The sequence below is a fragment of the Castor canadensis genome, chromosome 8 (assembly GCF_047511655.1).
Source record: "Castor canadensis chromosome 8, mCasCan1.hap1v2, whole genome shotgun sequence".
Lineage (NCBI taxonomy): Eukaryota > Metazoa > Chordata > Mammalia > Rodentia > Castoridae > Castor > Castor canadensis.
Genome location: NC_133393.1, coordinates 146214660 through 146227756, shown reverse-complemented (window position 1 = coordinate 146227756; position 13097 = coordinate 146214660). Strand labels below are relative to the sequence as shown.

At 53.9% G+C, this 13097-nt stretch overlaps 1 protein-coding gene and 1 long non-coding RNA gene across 2 annotated transcripts; one reads left to right on the top strand and one right to left on the bottom strand.

Moving 5' to 3' along the window:
• Positions 1-439: 439 nt before the first annotated feature.
• Positions 440-9713, top strand: Mb (myoglobin). The gene is made up of 3 exons (XM_020173932.2): positions 440-616; positions 6199-6421; positions 9074-9713. Exons 1-3 carry the CDS (start codon positions 522-524, stop codon positions 9218-9220), a joined length of 465 nt encoding a protein of 154 aa, XP_020029521.1. The 5' UTR covers positions 440-521; the 3' UTR covers positions 9221-9713.
• LOC141425836 (uncharacterized) lies at positions 479-2252 on the bottom strand. The gene is made up of 2 exons (XR_012450988.1): positions 2006-2252; positions 479-864 (listed from the first exon to the last, which is right to left on the bottom strand). It is a non-coding gene; the product is annotated as an uncharacterized lncRNA (long non-coding RNA).
• Positions 9714-13097: the final 3384 nt, after the last annotated feature.

The following is a 13097-nucleotide window of genomic DNA, read 5'->3' as shown; positions in this document are numbered from 1 at the left end:
CTTCCAGCTGGGGGCAGGGGCAGGAATTGAGAGAGGAGACTGTCCGGGGCCATCAGGACACCTGTGTCCAAGCTTAGAACATGACAGGCCCTCTTGGGAGGGCTGACAGCAGGAGAGTTGGGTTTCAGGCTGCTGGCCATGGGCTCTGTGGTGCCCTTTCTATTGGCTTATGAAAGTTCAGACAGTGGCCTGGCCTCCTCCTCAACACCCCCACCCACTGTGGCCCAAGTTGTCCTACCTCCCACAATGGCACCTGCCCCAAAATAGCTGCCCATGTGAGGGCTGGAGAAAGGCCGAGATTAGGACTCCCCCCACCCCCCCCCCGCCACCCCCCCCCCCCCGCCATGGGGGAGAGTGGGACAAGAAGGGCGGGGGAGGGGAGCACGCAGCATCAGCTGATCATGGCAGGCACCCGGGACGGTATAAAAACCCCTTGGGCCAGGCTACCTCAAACCCCAACAGCCTGGCCTGTTACCCAGCTCTCAACCTGCATTTGCTCTTTGTCCTCTTCAGACGCCACCATGGGGCTCAGTGATGGGGAATGGCAGCTGGTGCTGAAGGTCTGGGGAAAGGTGGAGGCTGACCTCGCAGGCCACGGGCAGGAAGTCCTCATCAGGTAAAAGAGAACCCCATGCCCCCTCCACCCATGCCCCGAAGATCACATGCTCAAACACAAGGGTGAAATTTGGCCCTAGGTAAAACAGTTGGTGGTTGCAGATGAGGGAAACTGCCACTCAGTTTTCCCTTGATTTTAAGCATCAGGATTAGATTCAGGAAAGAAAGAGAGATCCATCTAGGGTGGTGTCAGCAGCTGGAGGAAGCTTGAGGATCCATCTCTGCTGCCTGGAGCCCACCAGGAGGAATCTGGGAATTAAAGACAGTCAAAAAGATCTTGTCCAGCCCCCTTTCTTACTAGATGAAGACCCAGAGTGGATGATGTCCCCAGAACCACAGCCCATTAAAGTCCATAAATATCGAGACTAAAACATAGCCTTCAAGGTGAGACAGCTCTGGATCTGGACTTGGCTGTGTCGCTATGCAGCTCTGTTACCTTAGGGAAGACACTCAATCTCCCTGAGCCTCAGTGTCCTCTCCTGTACAACAAGGGAAAATCCTAATAGCTACATCACAGGGTAGACGTGAAGCATATAAGGAGCCTAGCCTTACAGCGAGTTCCAGAAATGTTAGTAACTGTTAGATATGACGCTCTATAATTAGAGAGCAGAAGACAGAGGCAGGGCTGGGGCGGAAGCTATTGGTTGCCTGTGGTGGTGGTGTGTGTTGAATATGGGAGCTCAGAATGAGGTGGTCTCGAAGTACATCTTGTCTCTCATCGCAAAGAGCTCCTGAATACGCTCCAGCCCCCCCAAATTCCTAGTGTGGCGAACTTAGGTGCTGTGGTCCGTACTCAGAATCTCATGTCCCATTGTCTCCCACCCAGACGGTGCTGGACTCTTCCCCAGCACCTTCCCTCACGTTCTGGACTCACAGAGTCCATAGCCTGATGGGCTGGGGGACTTTTCCACTCTGGAGGAAGTGGGTCCCCGGCTGCCCCAGACCCACCGTTTGTTCTGAAAGTTTTAATTTGCAAATGGATGTCTCCATTTATCAGCGAGGCCACTTTCCTCCTCACTCAGATGACCTTTCTGTGTCCCTCGGCGTTTGCCTGTTTCCATCCCATGTGCCTGGGGGAAAGGGCTCTCTGGGAGAAGGGCTATTTCAAGTTGGAGCCCTTGGACGTCCATGCTTGAGGACATAGGAAATGAGAGCCAGCTTCCTGTTGTCTTGCTGGCACCCTAGGTTATTCCCTCGCCTTTCTCCTGGTCTCTGACAGCTGGGACTTCGACAGGCCCATCTGACTGGACTGAAGTCCCTCCACCAAATTTACATCAGCTCCTAGGCCGCCGATTTCCTGTGTGACCTTGGATAAGGCACTACTCTCTCTGGGCCTTGTTTCTCCACTGGTCAAGTGAAGGGATTGGCTTTCTTATCTCTAAGATCTCACCTTCCTGTGCCCTGGGATTCGGAGTGCAGGGTCCTCCTTGCTGTTGGAGAGCAGGCAGGGCCACTGGGGTAGAGGAGGGACCAGAGTTGTCAGAGCAGTGGGCTTTCTGAGGTGACAGGGACTTCCAGCCTCAAGGCAATGACTTAGGTGTCCTGAAGGAGACTCAAGGCGTGCGTCATTGGGGAAACATTGGAGAGGCCTGCGGGGGGCAGGGCAGGACATGATGCCCAGATCTGCCCTGCCCCAAGGGCGTGATGCCTGTTGTGTCTCTGGCTGCAGGACATCGAGATGACACTGGCTGATCATCTTTGGGGCACAAGGAGGTGGGCTAACTCCCAGAGTGGCTCCCGGGGAGCTGTTCTCTCTGTCTGTTGCAGATGCTGACCCTGGTCTTTGTGCTGGCATTTCTCTACTGCCCTGACTACTCACAAGAAGGCTGCTGAGGACCACAGAGTTCTAGAAGCTGTGTAGCCACAGCAGCTGCTGGCTCCAGTAGGCGGTGGGAGGGAGGGACTGTGCACAGACCCCACGCTGCCTCGCAGTCTCCTGTCAAACCTTTCCTGCTGTATTCATTTGTCCATTTGTCTTTCCTCTGAGACCAAGGAAAGTTTAAAAACCACTGCTGGTGGCTACAACCTCTCACATTATAGGAAGAAAGCCCAGAGTCTCAACCAGCCAATGTCAGCCCCAGGCAGCCCTAAGACTCCTGGTTAGGATAATGGCGATGGTGATGATGGGGATGAGGAAGGTGAAGACGAGGGGGAGGAGAGAGACAGCAAATGGGTGTAGCAGACATGCTGACTGCCAGGACCTGTGTTAGGTGCTCTACTTTTACTAACTCACTTAAGCCTCACCACAAGTTCATAATATTACTATCATCACATTGAACAGAGAGGTTAAGTAAGTTGTTCAAAGGCACACAGCTAGAAGGGGCTGGGATTCAAATTCAGGCTGCTTGGATGGAGCCTCTCTGCTTCTGACAACTCTGTTATATGGCCCCCATGGACTGCAATGCTGGTAGCAGACTTCCAGCCACCCTCAGGGTCTTTTGTTCCAGTAGAATCTGATAGGTTTCTATGGATTGGAGCAAGTTCTTGGGGCTTCATGTGAATGTCCAACTGAGCCTCTATTCAGAGGACCGCAGAGAGGTGGGCTCCATCTCTAAGTGCCTGATGACCTGTCTGCTGAGCTGGGCAGATCAACCATGGGATTGAAGGTGAAACCGTGGCTCAGGCAGCCATGAGACCCTGGAGAAGACATCCTCTGCCATGTCTACAGGGCCGGGGGCGTCCCTCTGCTCACCTCCAAGTTGCTGGGGTCAGGGAACTCAGGGCAAAGCCTTCCAGGCTGCCCCAGGGACTCCCACCCAGGGCAGGCCTTGGCTGGCAGAACTAGTGACTGAGTGGTGACAGAATGACCTAGCGGGAGCTGATTCACTCCTTCTTTGGTGCTATGGAGTAATTAAGTATGGGCTCCCTTTGGATGGTGCCACTCATGGAGGGCAAGGCCTGGGCAAGTTTTCTGGAGGCTAAAAGTCATCTATGCCAGCCTTTTTGGCTTACCCGTGAGTGAGCCAAGATCCAGAGAGGCTGAGTGAGTACTCCAGCACCACACAGCTCACTGGAGCCAGAGCTGGGGCCAGCTTCCCTAACTCCTTCCCTAAACACTGGGGAGCCAAAATCCCCAGCTGCCTGCCTTGGGTCCCCAGACCTTGGCCCCTTGTCTGCCCCAGTCTCCTTCCAGCTTTCTGACCTTGGGCCTCCGCCTGTGGGTATCAGGTCTCCCATCTGTCAGTGGGAATGCCAGGATCATTGTCGCCAGATAATAATAGTCAGGAATTCAGGGACCCTTGGATGAGGGTGCCAGAGCTGTCAGTGGCGCACTTGGCTTTGGACAGGGTCCTGGAGTTATGTTGTGGCCATGGCTGTGGACAAACCTGGCACCCGGGAGGAGCACAAAGGTCTGCCCCCAGGGGAGGCACCGCTCCTGTCCATGCAGAGCCCACTTGTGGACACACGTGTCTGCATACGTGAGCTGGGGTGTGCACTTCTGTGTGTGCACATGCATCTGTGACGACAAATGCTTGTGCACCTGGGTTTGTACATTTCACTTTGCATTGGAATGTCTTTATGTGACAGTGACAAAGCCTGAGCGGTCACCTAGCATGTAGATAGGAAGCCAGACTGCCTGCTTAATCCCCAGGGTCACTTGGGCTTCCCGTGCCTCGGTTTCCACAGCTGTCACATGGACCCTGCTTCATCAGGCTTTTTCAGTGAGTTGGTAATTGTGCAGCACTGGGAGAATTCAATAAGTGCCACCCCAGTGTGGGTTGGGATTATCAGACTCTGGCATTAACGGTGAGCATCTGTGTATCTCCAAGTGTATACCTAGGACTTAGCAAACTAACTCCCTGCTGGGTGGGAGAGCTACTTACCCATGAGTAGTAAATACAGAGTAGTGAGAGAGAGTGTCTCTGCTGGGAACAACCATGTGTGGGGGCCAGGGGGTTGGAATCACTTGTTACTCCAAGTCCCTCTCATCCTTGGGGTCCCTGTGGCTCTGTCAGTCACCCGGCTGCTCATGAGATGAGTGTGTTCCCACACGAACATGCAGGCCGGGGCACAGACTCAGCCCCACACCCTCCGCACCCGGACATGCAACCTCCTTGCTCCTTCTGCTGCTGAGGGGAGTGGGGGCTCTGTGCATCTTCACTGTGCCTGGTGGCAGAGGAAAGAGGGCTGTGTGACCAGAGAGCTGCAGCACCTCCCGCTGCTGTGTGCTGCTTCCTTCTCTGTAGAAAAGGGTCACAGTGGAGGCTGCTCCCCAAGCTTGGGAACTCAGTGAGCAACTGAATTGCTTACAAATAAACGTGCAAAGCACTTTACTACTTTGCTTTGTTTTTCAGTTTTGAGACAGGGTCTAGGTGTGTAGTCCAGGCTAGCTTGGGACTCTCATCCCCCTGCCTCTGTCTCAAGAGTGCTGGGATCCCAGGCATGGCCGCCACGCTCAGCTGCAATGCATAGAGGTATGGTGTCCTGGTCACAGGAGGTCCTCTCCACCGGACCCTGGGACAGAGGCCAGGGGCACTGGGGGTTTCCAGCAACTTCTGGGCACAGTGGCTCAGAACGCAACTGAAAGAGTCCACAGTGGGATAGTAAGGACACCACAGAGCCTGCCAGCCACAAAAGAGAAGTCTTTTGAGGATCCCAATGTCCCTGCCAAAGGAGAGAGAGCCCTGGGCAGAGGGTCACCCCTGCCAGACACGTCAGGGTACAATATGAGGGGGAAAGTGTGTGTGAATCACAGCACTGGCCAGGCTTGCATTTGGGACTGGGCTCTGCTTCCAATCTGCCTCATGACCCAGGGCAAGTGGCCTCCATCTGTGGTCTCCATCTGCCTGTGAGTGGAATGGGGGTAGCAGTGACCCTGCTAATGTATGCCACCTTCTCACAGGGAGAGACCTGGCCCCAGGTTGGAAGCAGCTGCCAGTAGGTATAGGCACCTGCTTGCTGCCAGGGCTGGATCAGTGGCTCTGATGGGCCCCTTGCCATCGGTCCCAGGGGCCCTGGGAGCCACAGGGCCAGTGCATGGCATGACAGGCAGCAGCTCAGCCTCCAAGAAGGAGGCTGCAGGGCTGTACCAGGCACCGTGCAGGTCAGCACTGCGTTCCGAGCCACTTGAACCTGAATTCCATCTGGCTGCTCTGCACACAGCCCTGACATCAGACCTCTGAGTCCCTCTTTTCTCATGTGTGAAATGGGGACAAGGTGAGTGATGCTAAAGGGAGATGCAGGTGGCAGCCTGGCACAGGGCCAGCACAAAGCCGGCACTCAGCCAATTCAGGGCCCATTAGCCCAGCGCACCCTGCCGTGCACAGACCAGATATGCAGGGATGTCTTTGTCCTTCCTGCCCCTCACAGTAACCATGAAGACAAGGAAGAGTGGCTGCTGGTGATAATAAAATAATAGCAAGCACACTTACTACGTACCAGATACCCTGATGGCATGTGGCATAGACTATCTCAATTAATCCTTGAGGTAGGGACAATTAACCCCATTCCTCGGATAAGGAAGCTGAGCACAGAGAGGTACAGTGATTTGCCTGAGGTCACACAGCTGGGGAGTGGGGGAGCTGGACTTGACCTGGAGTGTATGAGTCCCCATGTCTCACTCCAGCCCTCCTTGTCCACCAGGCTGTTCAAGGGCCACCCTGAGACCCTGGAGAAGTTTGACAAGTTCAAGCACCTGAAGTCAGAGGATGAGATGAAGGCCTCCGAAGACCTGAAGAAGCATGGCGTCACGGTGCTCACTGCCCTGGGTGGCGTCCTGAAGAAGAAGGGGCATCATGAGGCGGAGATCAAGCCCCTGGCCCAGTCCCATGCCACCAAGCACAAGATCCCCATCAAGTACCTGGAGGTAGGAGGCAGCAGACAGTGGGAGGGTAGGGTGAGATTTGGGATGGAGTCTCAGCTGGGTTGTGCTCTGGTGTTTCATCTGCAACCTGCACCGGCCCTCCCTTGCCTGCTCCTGGGACCCCTGAGGGCAAACACGGTCAGTGTCTCAGACGTAGTGTCTTGTTCCTTGTGCCAAGTCAGGACCTCACGGGGGGAGTGGCTATCTGGTGTACAACTTATGTTCCCTCCACGGGTGGGAGCCCTAATCAGACCCACCACACAGATGAGTAAACTGAGGCACCGCAAGGTGGAGCAGCTTGTGGATGTCACAGAGGTGGCAAATGGCAGAGGCAGAGGTCACTGTCACCCTAGAATCCCATGCCTGACTCCCATGCCTTTAGAAATCTGTGATGCAAAGAACTCCATGACAGGAACTCAGCCACTGGGGCTCACTGTGGGGTTCACAGAGGCCATAGAGCTGCACATGCCCCAGGCACCAGCCGCTGGTACCTGGCAGGAGTCCTGGTACCCTGGACTTCAGGGTCTGTCTCCATAGCCAGTGTGGGAAGGGACATGGGACAGGGCTCTGAGGAGCTGGAGACAAAGGACTCAGAAGAAACCTCTCTGAAGTGGGATCTTCATGGTGCAGCCATGAAGTCGGGATGCTGGGGACAGCACCCAGCATGCACCTGGGTCACCCCATGGAATTCTCAGTTACCTGCTGAGGTTAGGAATGGCAGTATCCTCTTTTCCTTTCACATGGAAGAAGTCCAGAGGTAGGGAATCCAGAGCTAGCGCAGGGGCCCCACAGTTGCCTCTGCGCCTTTTTCTTTCTGGGCTGCATCCTGAGCATATGGAGTCCATCTCCAAAGTTGCCTCATGACCCAAGATAGCAACAAGAGCTCTAGCCATTTCACCCATATGCCAAGTAGGAAGCAGGAGAAAAAGAAGGTTCCCTTTTAAAGAGTTAAGGATGCTTGGAAATCTCATCTAATTTTGTATGCATCTCATTGGTCAGAGGTTAGTTACAAGGCCTCACCTGTCGGCATGGGAAACTCCAAATACCAGTGTTCTGTGGGAAGGAAGAAGGGAAAAGGGATATTGGGCAGGCAGTTAGCAGTCTGTCTGCTTCTCATCCCCATTTTTCTGATTTGTCCTTGTGTCAACCTAGTCCTGCAGGGGAGAAAGGAAGCCACGGAGCCCAGGCTACCCTGCCAATCAGTGGACAGAAGCAGGTGGACCCCTCTAAATGTGTTCAGCCCCTGCAGAAATTAAGACAGAGCCCAAAGGTCATTCAGGCCCTCGCCAAGGGCTCTTCCCAAGTCTTTCTCCCTATCACCCATGGACGCTCGTCCCTCTCAGGGACAAAGAGATCCAGAGGGTGGTGGGTGCTGAAGGTTGCTTCTGCTTCTCCATTTCACAGCTGCTCCACTCCACCATGGTCTAGACACCAGCAGCTCTGCTGTGGGCTCAGAAGAAGCTGGGCTGGGGGCCCTCTCAGTCCCCATTTTGCGGGTGAAGTTACCTGGGCAGGGCAGGACTGGATCCATAGCACCCCATCCCCCTACTTTGTTTTGCTGGATTTATGAAATTTAAGGTGGATTTAAGCTGATGTCTACCAAGGCCCCAAGGTGGATATTTGTGGAGCAGCTGTGTCTGAGTTTAAAGGTTCTACTGGGTGGTGACACTTGTGGTTTTCTGCTGTACCCTCCCCCACCCCCCACTCCAGCCCCTGTCCCTGCTTTATGTCACTTGCACGTTGGGACCCAGAGAAAACAAAGGAAATCCAGCTTTGTCTTAGCCCCTCACCATCCCCAGTCCTGGCAGCCGCTCATCCACAGTTCCCCAGGCACAGATTTGGCTCCACTGATCACCTGCTACGTGACCTCGGCATGGCCACTTGCTTGTCTCCTCGTGAAATGTCACCACTCAGTGCACCAGCCAGGGTATGGCTGGGACCAAGTCCACTGAGAAGCCCAGTGGCATTTTACACCTGGGCCTGCCTGTCACACTGCACAGTCCCAATCCTCATCCTCCTGATCATAACTGTTCTTGGGCTCAGTCACAAGAACATTTCTCTCCCACCAATGTCTGATCCCCCTTTTCTCTCCCACCAATTTCTGTCCCACCAATGTCTGAGAGCACCACCACTGTGCTTGCCACAGAGGTGTGATGCTGTGCCCCTCAAGATGGGCTCCTGAAAGCAAACTAAGTCATAAGTACAAAAATCAAACCCACACAAATGGAAGGTAGATTCCTTCAAGATTTTCAATCACAGAATCCTGTGTAAAATAATGGAACAGAGCATCCATTTTTTTCTGCTGCCCACATCAGTAGTGATACACTTCTGCCTGGTGGCAGCTGGGTACACGACCTGAGCAGTAATACAAGGGTACAGGAGGCCACCATCAGGTTCAAATGCCCCTTCCTGGCTACATGACCTCAGCACACAGCTTCACCTCCCTGTGCCTTGGTTTCCCCATCTGTAAAGTGGGAATGGTAGTACCTCTCTCCTGGGGTCATAGGATTTAAAGGAGTTGAGCCATGGAGCCTAACAAGTGCCCAGTAGCTGGCCCTGGCATTAGGCAATGGAAGGAAACAGCCGGATTCCTTCCCAGCTCGTGGCTTATCCCAACCCATGACCAGCAGGCACCCTCTTATCCCTTCTCTACAGTTCATCTCGGAAGCCATCATCCACGTTCTGCAGAGCAAGCACCCTGGGGACTTCGGTGCCGATGCCAAGAGCGCCATGAGCAAGGCCCTGGAGTTGTTCCGGCATGACATCGCTGCCAAGTACAAGGAACTGGGGTTCCAGGGCTAAGCCCTGCCACCTCCAGCCCACTGGCATCCCCAGGCCCAGGGCTGGTGGGGACCGAATGTTCCGTAGACATGTAGAGTGTGCAGTGTGTCCTAGTTTAGCAGAGGTGGGAGGAGGAGCACTGGGCTCCAGTCACACACCTGGGGACAGGGCTCCCCTGGAATGTCACCACCTCAGGGTCTGGGGGGCACATGGCCCTCTGCTCTCTGGAGTTCGGTTCGGGTCCTACCCCATTCTCCAATCACCTAAATCCCAACCTAGGTCCTTCTGATCTCAAACTGGCCCCTCCTTTACCCTCACCTTTCACCCCAAATCTAAGCCACTCACCAGCATCATCCTCTGACCCCTCAACTCCTGGGAGATAGCACAGTGTCCCTTTGCCATGTGGTAGAGGTAGCAGGCTGTAGGAGGGAAGTGGTCAGGCATCTGGACCGAGCACGTGCTTTCTCAAGTACTGAGGTGACTCACCTGGATTTAATAAATGGCTTGCAACTTCTCTGTCTCTGTGTGGTCTTTTTCACCCCCTACAGAAGGGGAACACCCACCTTACCCCAGGAGGAAATAGGGAAGGCGAACACTGGGACAGTGTGGCCCAGGTCTCGTAGAGAAGATAAGGAGAGAGGGCCCACCTTCCTGAGGCCACCACTTAGAGACAGGCACACACAGGGCGTAGGGACATGGAGCCTCGCCTGGGCTCCGGGAAGCATCATGTTTGGTCAGACCATGTAGTTCAGCTGACCTTGGCAATGAGATCAGTGCTAGGTGCCCAGGCATGGGAATTCAGAGGAGAGGGGACAGGTCAAGAGGGGAGATGGACATTGTGGTTACACCAGCATAAGCAACATGAGAAGGTCACAGCCAGCAAGCAGCAGAGCTGGGATTCAAATGGCAGCCTGGAAGGCTCAGGGACACTGGCTAGGAGACAGAGCTGGGCTAGGCAGCCAGCAGCAGCAGGAGTTGACCTTCTGGCCACAGACCTCGGCCAGGAGACAAAAGTCACATCCACAAGTTCAGGGGGTACAAGAAAATATGTGATCATGATCTGAGGCCCTGGAGTGGAACGTGGGTCTGTGACCTTGGGAGCCAGGAGCAGGCTGGGCCAGGCCACGGGGAAAGCCTGGGAATGGCCTGCTGAACTGGGCCGGTCCCTGTGCCTGAGCCTCAAGGGCCTAGAGTGCCACCCACCTCTCTGTGTGCTGCATCTGGGGAGCTCCAGTCTTCAGCCCCCGTTCATCTCCAAAGGTGACCCAGTGTCTCCGACCTTGAGTGGCCATCTCCTGCCCACCTGCTTGATGGGCCTGACCTCTCTGCCATTCCTCAGAGCACACCAAGGCTAACGGGTCACAGAGCAGGGCCACGCCTTGCACTGGGAAATAGCTTAAACCCTCACACACTGTTTATAAGGGCCTGCAGCCACCCTGCTCAACAGTGTTAGAGGGACTGCCTGTCCCCTCTGCTCCAGCCTTGGGAATCCTCTGCTCTGAAGAGCCTGCAGAGGAGGAGAGAAGAGAGTGGGGAGAGGAGGGGAGTGGAGGAAAAGGGAAGGAGCTCTGTGATCCTGGACTTGGAGAGGAATTGCCCATTCTTAACATAGTGACTCAATTGACTAACAGACAGCAAGCACTCCAACATCTGTGCAGGGCACAGAGCTGAATAAGCTGGCCCATTGGCATTCTTGTCAGAGAGACTTCGAGGTTGTGATCATTAAATGAGCCACAGGAAAATCAGGGTTACAGAAAAAGGTGAGCTATTGTCATTCATTCCACATTCACTCAACAAATGCATGTGGAGCCTGGCTGTTAAAAACGGAACCAAGCCCATACCTGGCTGGGTCTCGCTGCCCCCTCTTTGTCACTCAGCAGAGGCTCTCTTCTGAATCCTTCTGCCTGGGTGCCAGACAGTCTCAGTTTATTTGAGGTTCTTCCTCAGTCCTAGTGGGGTCTTGGCTAATTCCAGGGGCTTCCTGTGCCCTAAGTGGTGATGTGGGTGGGTGAGATGTGGCAGTCTGATTGCTGCCATCATTGTCCCCTGTGGTGTTCTCAGGGCTTCCTCACCCCCACCTGCTCATGAAAGCCCTACCTGAGATGTGAGGCACAGGTTTCCCTGTGTTCGGGCCCCACAGCCCTGTCTGAGCTCTTGCTACCTCCTCCTCGACTTGGCCAGACTGGAGCAGGGCTGCCCTGGATGGTTGTATGGGTTGTACTCTCTGCGTGGGTGCTGATAAGTCTGGGTCTGGTCTGTGTTTTGAAGGGAACACCTTTTCCTAATCCACACCAGCTGTTCTGGAGCTGGTGGTAGCTCTGACGAGGGAGCCGGGCACCGACGGATCACACCTGTAATCCTAGCTACTCAGGAGGCAGAGATCAGGAGGATCGTGGTTTGAAGCCAGCCCCAGCAAATAGTTCATGAGACCCTATCTCAAAATAAAACCCATCACAAAAAAGGGCTGGCAGAGTGGCTCAAGGTATAGGCCCTGAGTTCAAACCCCAGTCTGAAAAACAAAAAACAACCAAAACAACAACAACAACAACAAAAAAACCCCACCTTTCTCTGGGAACCACCACCACCTACAATCTTATTTTTCCCTTTTCCACCCTTTCTCCTAACAAGTTCAGAAAAAGCTTGTCCAGCCTGACCAGGAGGTGGCCTCTTGATTTCCTATCAATCACTTGTCCTTTCTGATTGTTCTTCCCAGCTCTCTCTGGGCCTGAGCTTTTAATCCACCAGTTATTTTTGTTTCTTTTTAACTACCATGCTCTTCCCTGAGGCTTGGGCATGGAAATACTTTGTTGTCTGGAAAAGGAAGGGCAAAGGAAGAAAGGAAGTCCTGGGGCTTAAATACAGGCCATTACTTTTTAAATCACCCTGCATTTATTCTGCATTAATTTATTGAGCAGATACTAAGAGCCAAACTCCAACTGTAATTAGAGTCCTAGCTGTGAAGAAGGCAGACAGGGTCTTTGCCCTCCAGAATCTCCCACGAGTAGAGAGAGAAGGAAAATGACCAGCTGGGCCTGGGGTGGGGTTGAGGGGGAGCAGAGGGGATTTTGATAAGTAGAGAAGGGAAGGGAATTTCTGGTACAGGGGATAGCTTTTCAGACTCCTGTCATCTGTGGTGCAGTTGTGCATTGGGAGTAAGCATTTACCAAGGCCTGCAGTGGGCCAGGCCCAGGCTGAGCTTGGGGTGCCGTGGACAGGCAGTGGGCCGGTCTGACTCAGAGTGCTCCCCCGGAAGGCAAGTACGGATTGTGGGGATGATGGTGCTGAGGCTTTTGGGGCCCAGTTACGATGGACTAAAGTCACCGACAGTCAGGCAGTGTGTTGAAGTTTGTGTTAGCTGGTCTTCCACTACTATCACAAAAACCAAGATGATCATTTTAGAAAGAAGAAAAGTCTCAGAGGCTTCAGTCTGTGTTCAATGAGCCCCATTGCTTTGGGCCTGTGGTGAGGCAGCACATTGCGACAGGAGCACGTGGGGGAGGAAGACACTCGCCTCACAGCTGCAAAGTAAGAGGAGAGTGGAAGAAATCAGCATCCCACATGCCTTCAGGGCATGTCCCCAGTGACCCAAACCTCCCACCAGGCCCACCTCAAAGCTCCCACCACCTCCCATAACATGTAGGCCTTGTGAGGAAGCTCCAGGTCCAAGCTTTCCAGATGAGAGAAACCACTAGAACATGCACCCTGCATTGTCCCCCGTGTCCCTGTCCCCTCTGTCCCTGTAAGATGTGTTTTAAGTTGACTGCCCTTGTCTTCTGTAGTGCTCGTATTTCCCACTCTTGGCTATTCTGGGTAAGAATGTCTCTTCTTTTCTTGCTTGCTCAGTTACACATTTTTTAAGTTTTTAATGGTTTTTATCCAGAATTAGTACAGCACTGGG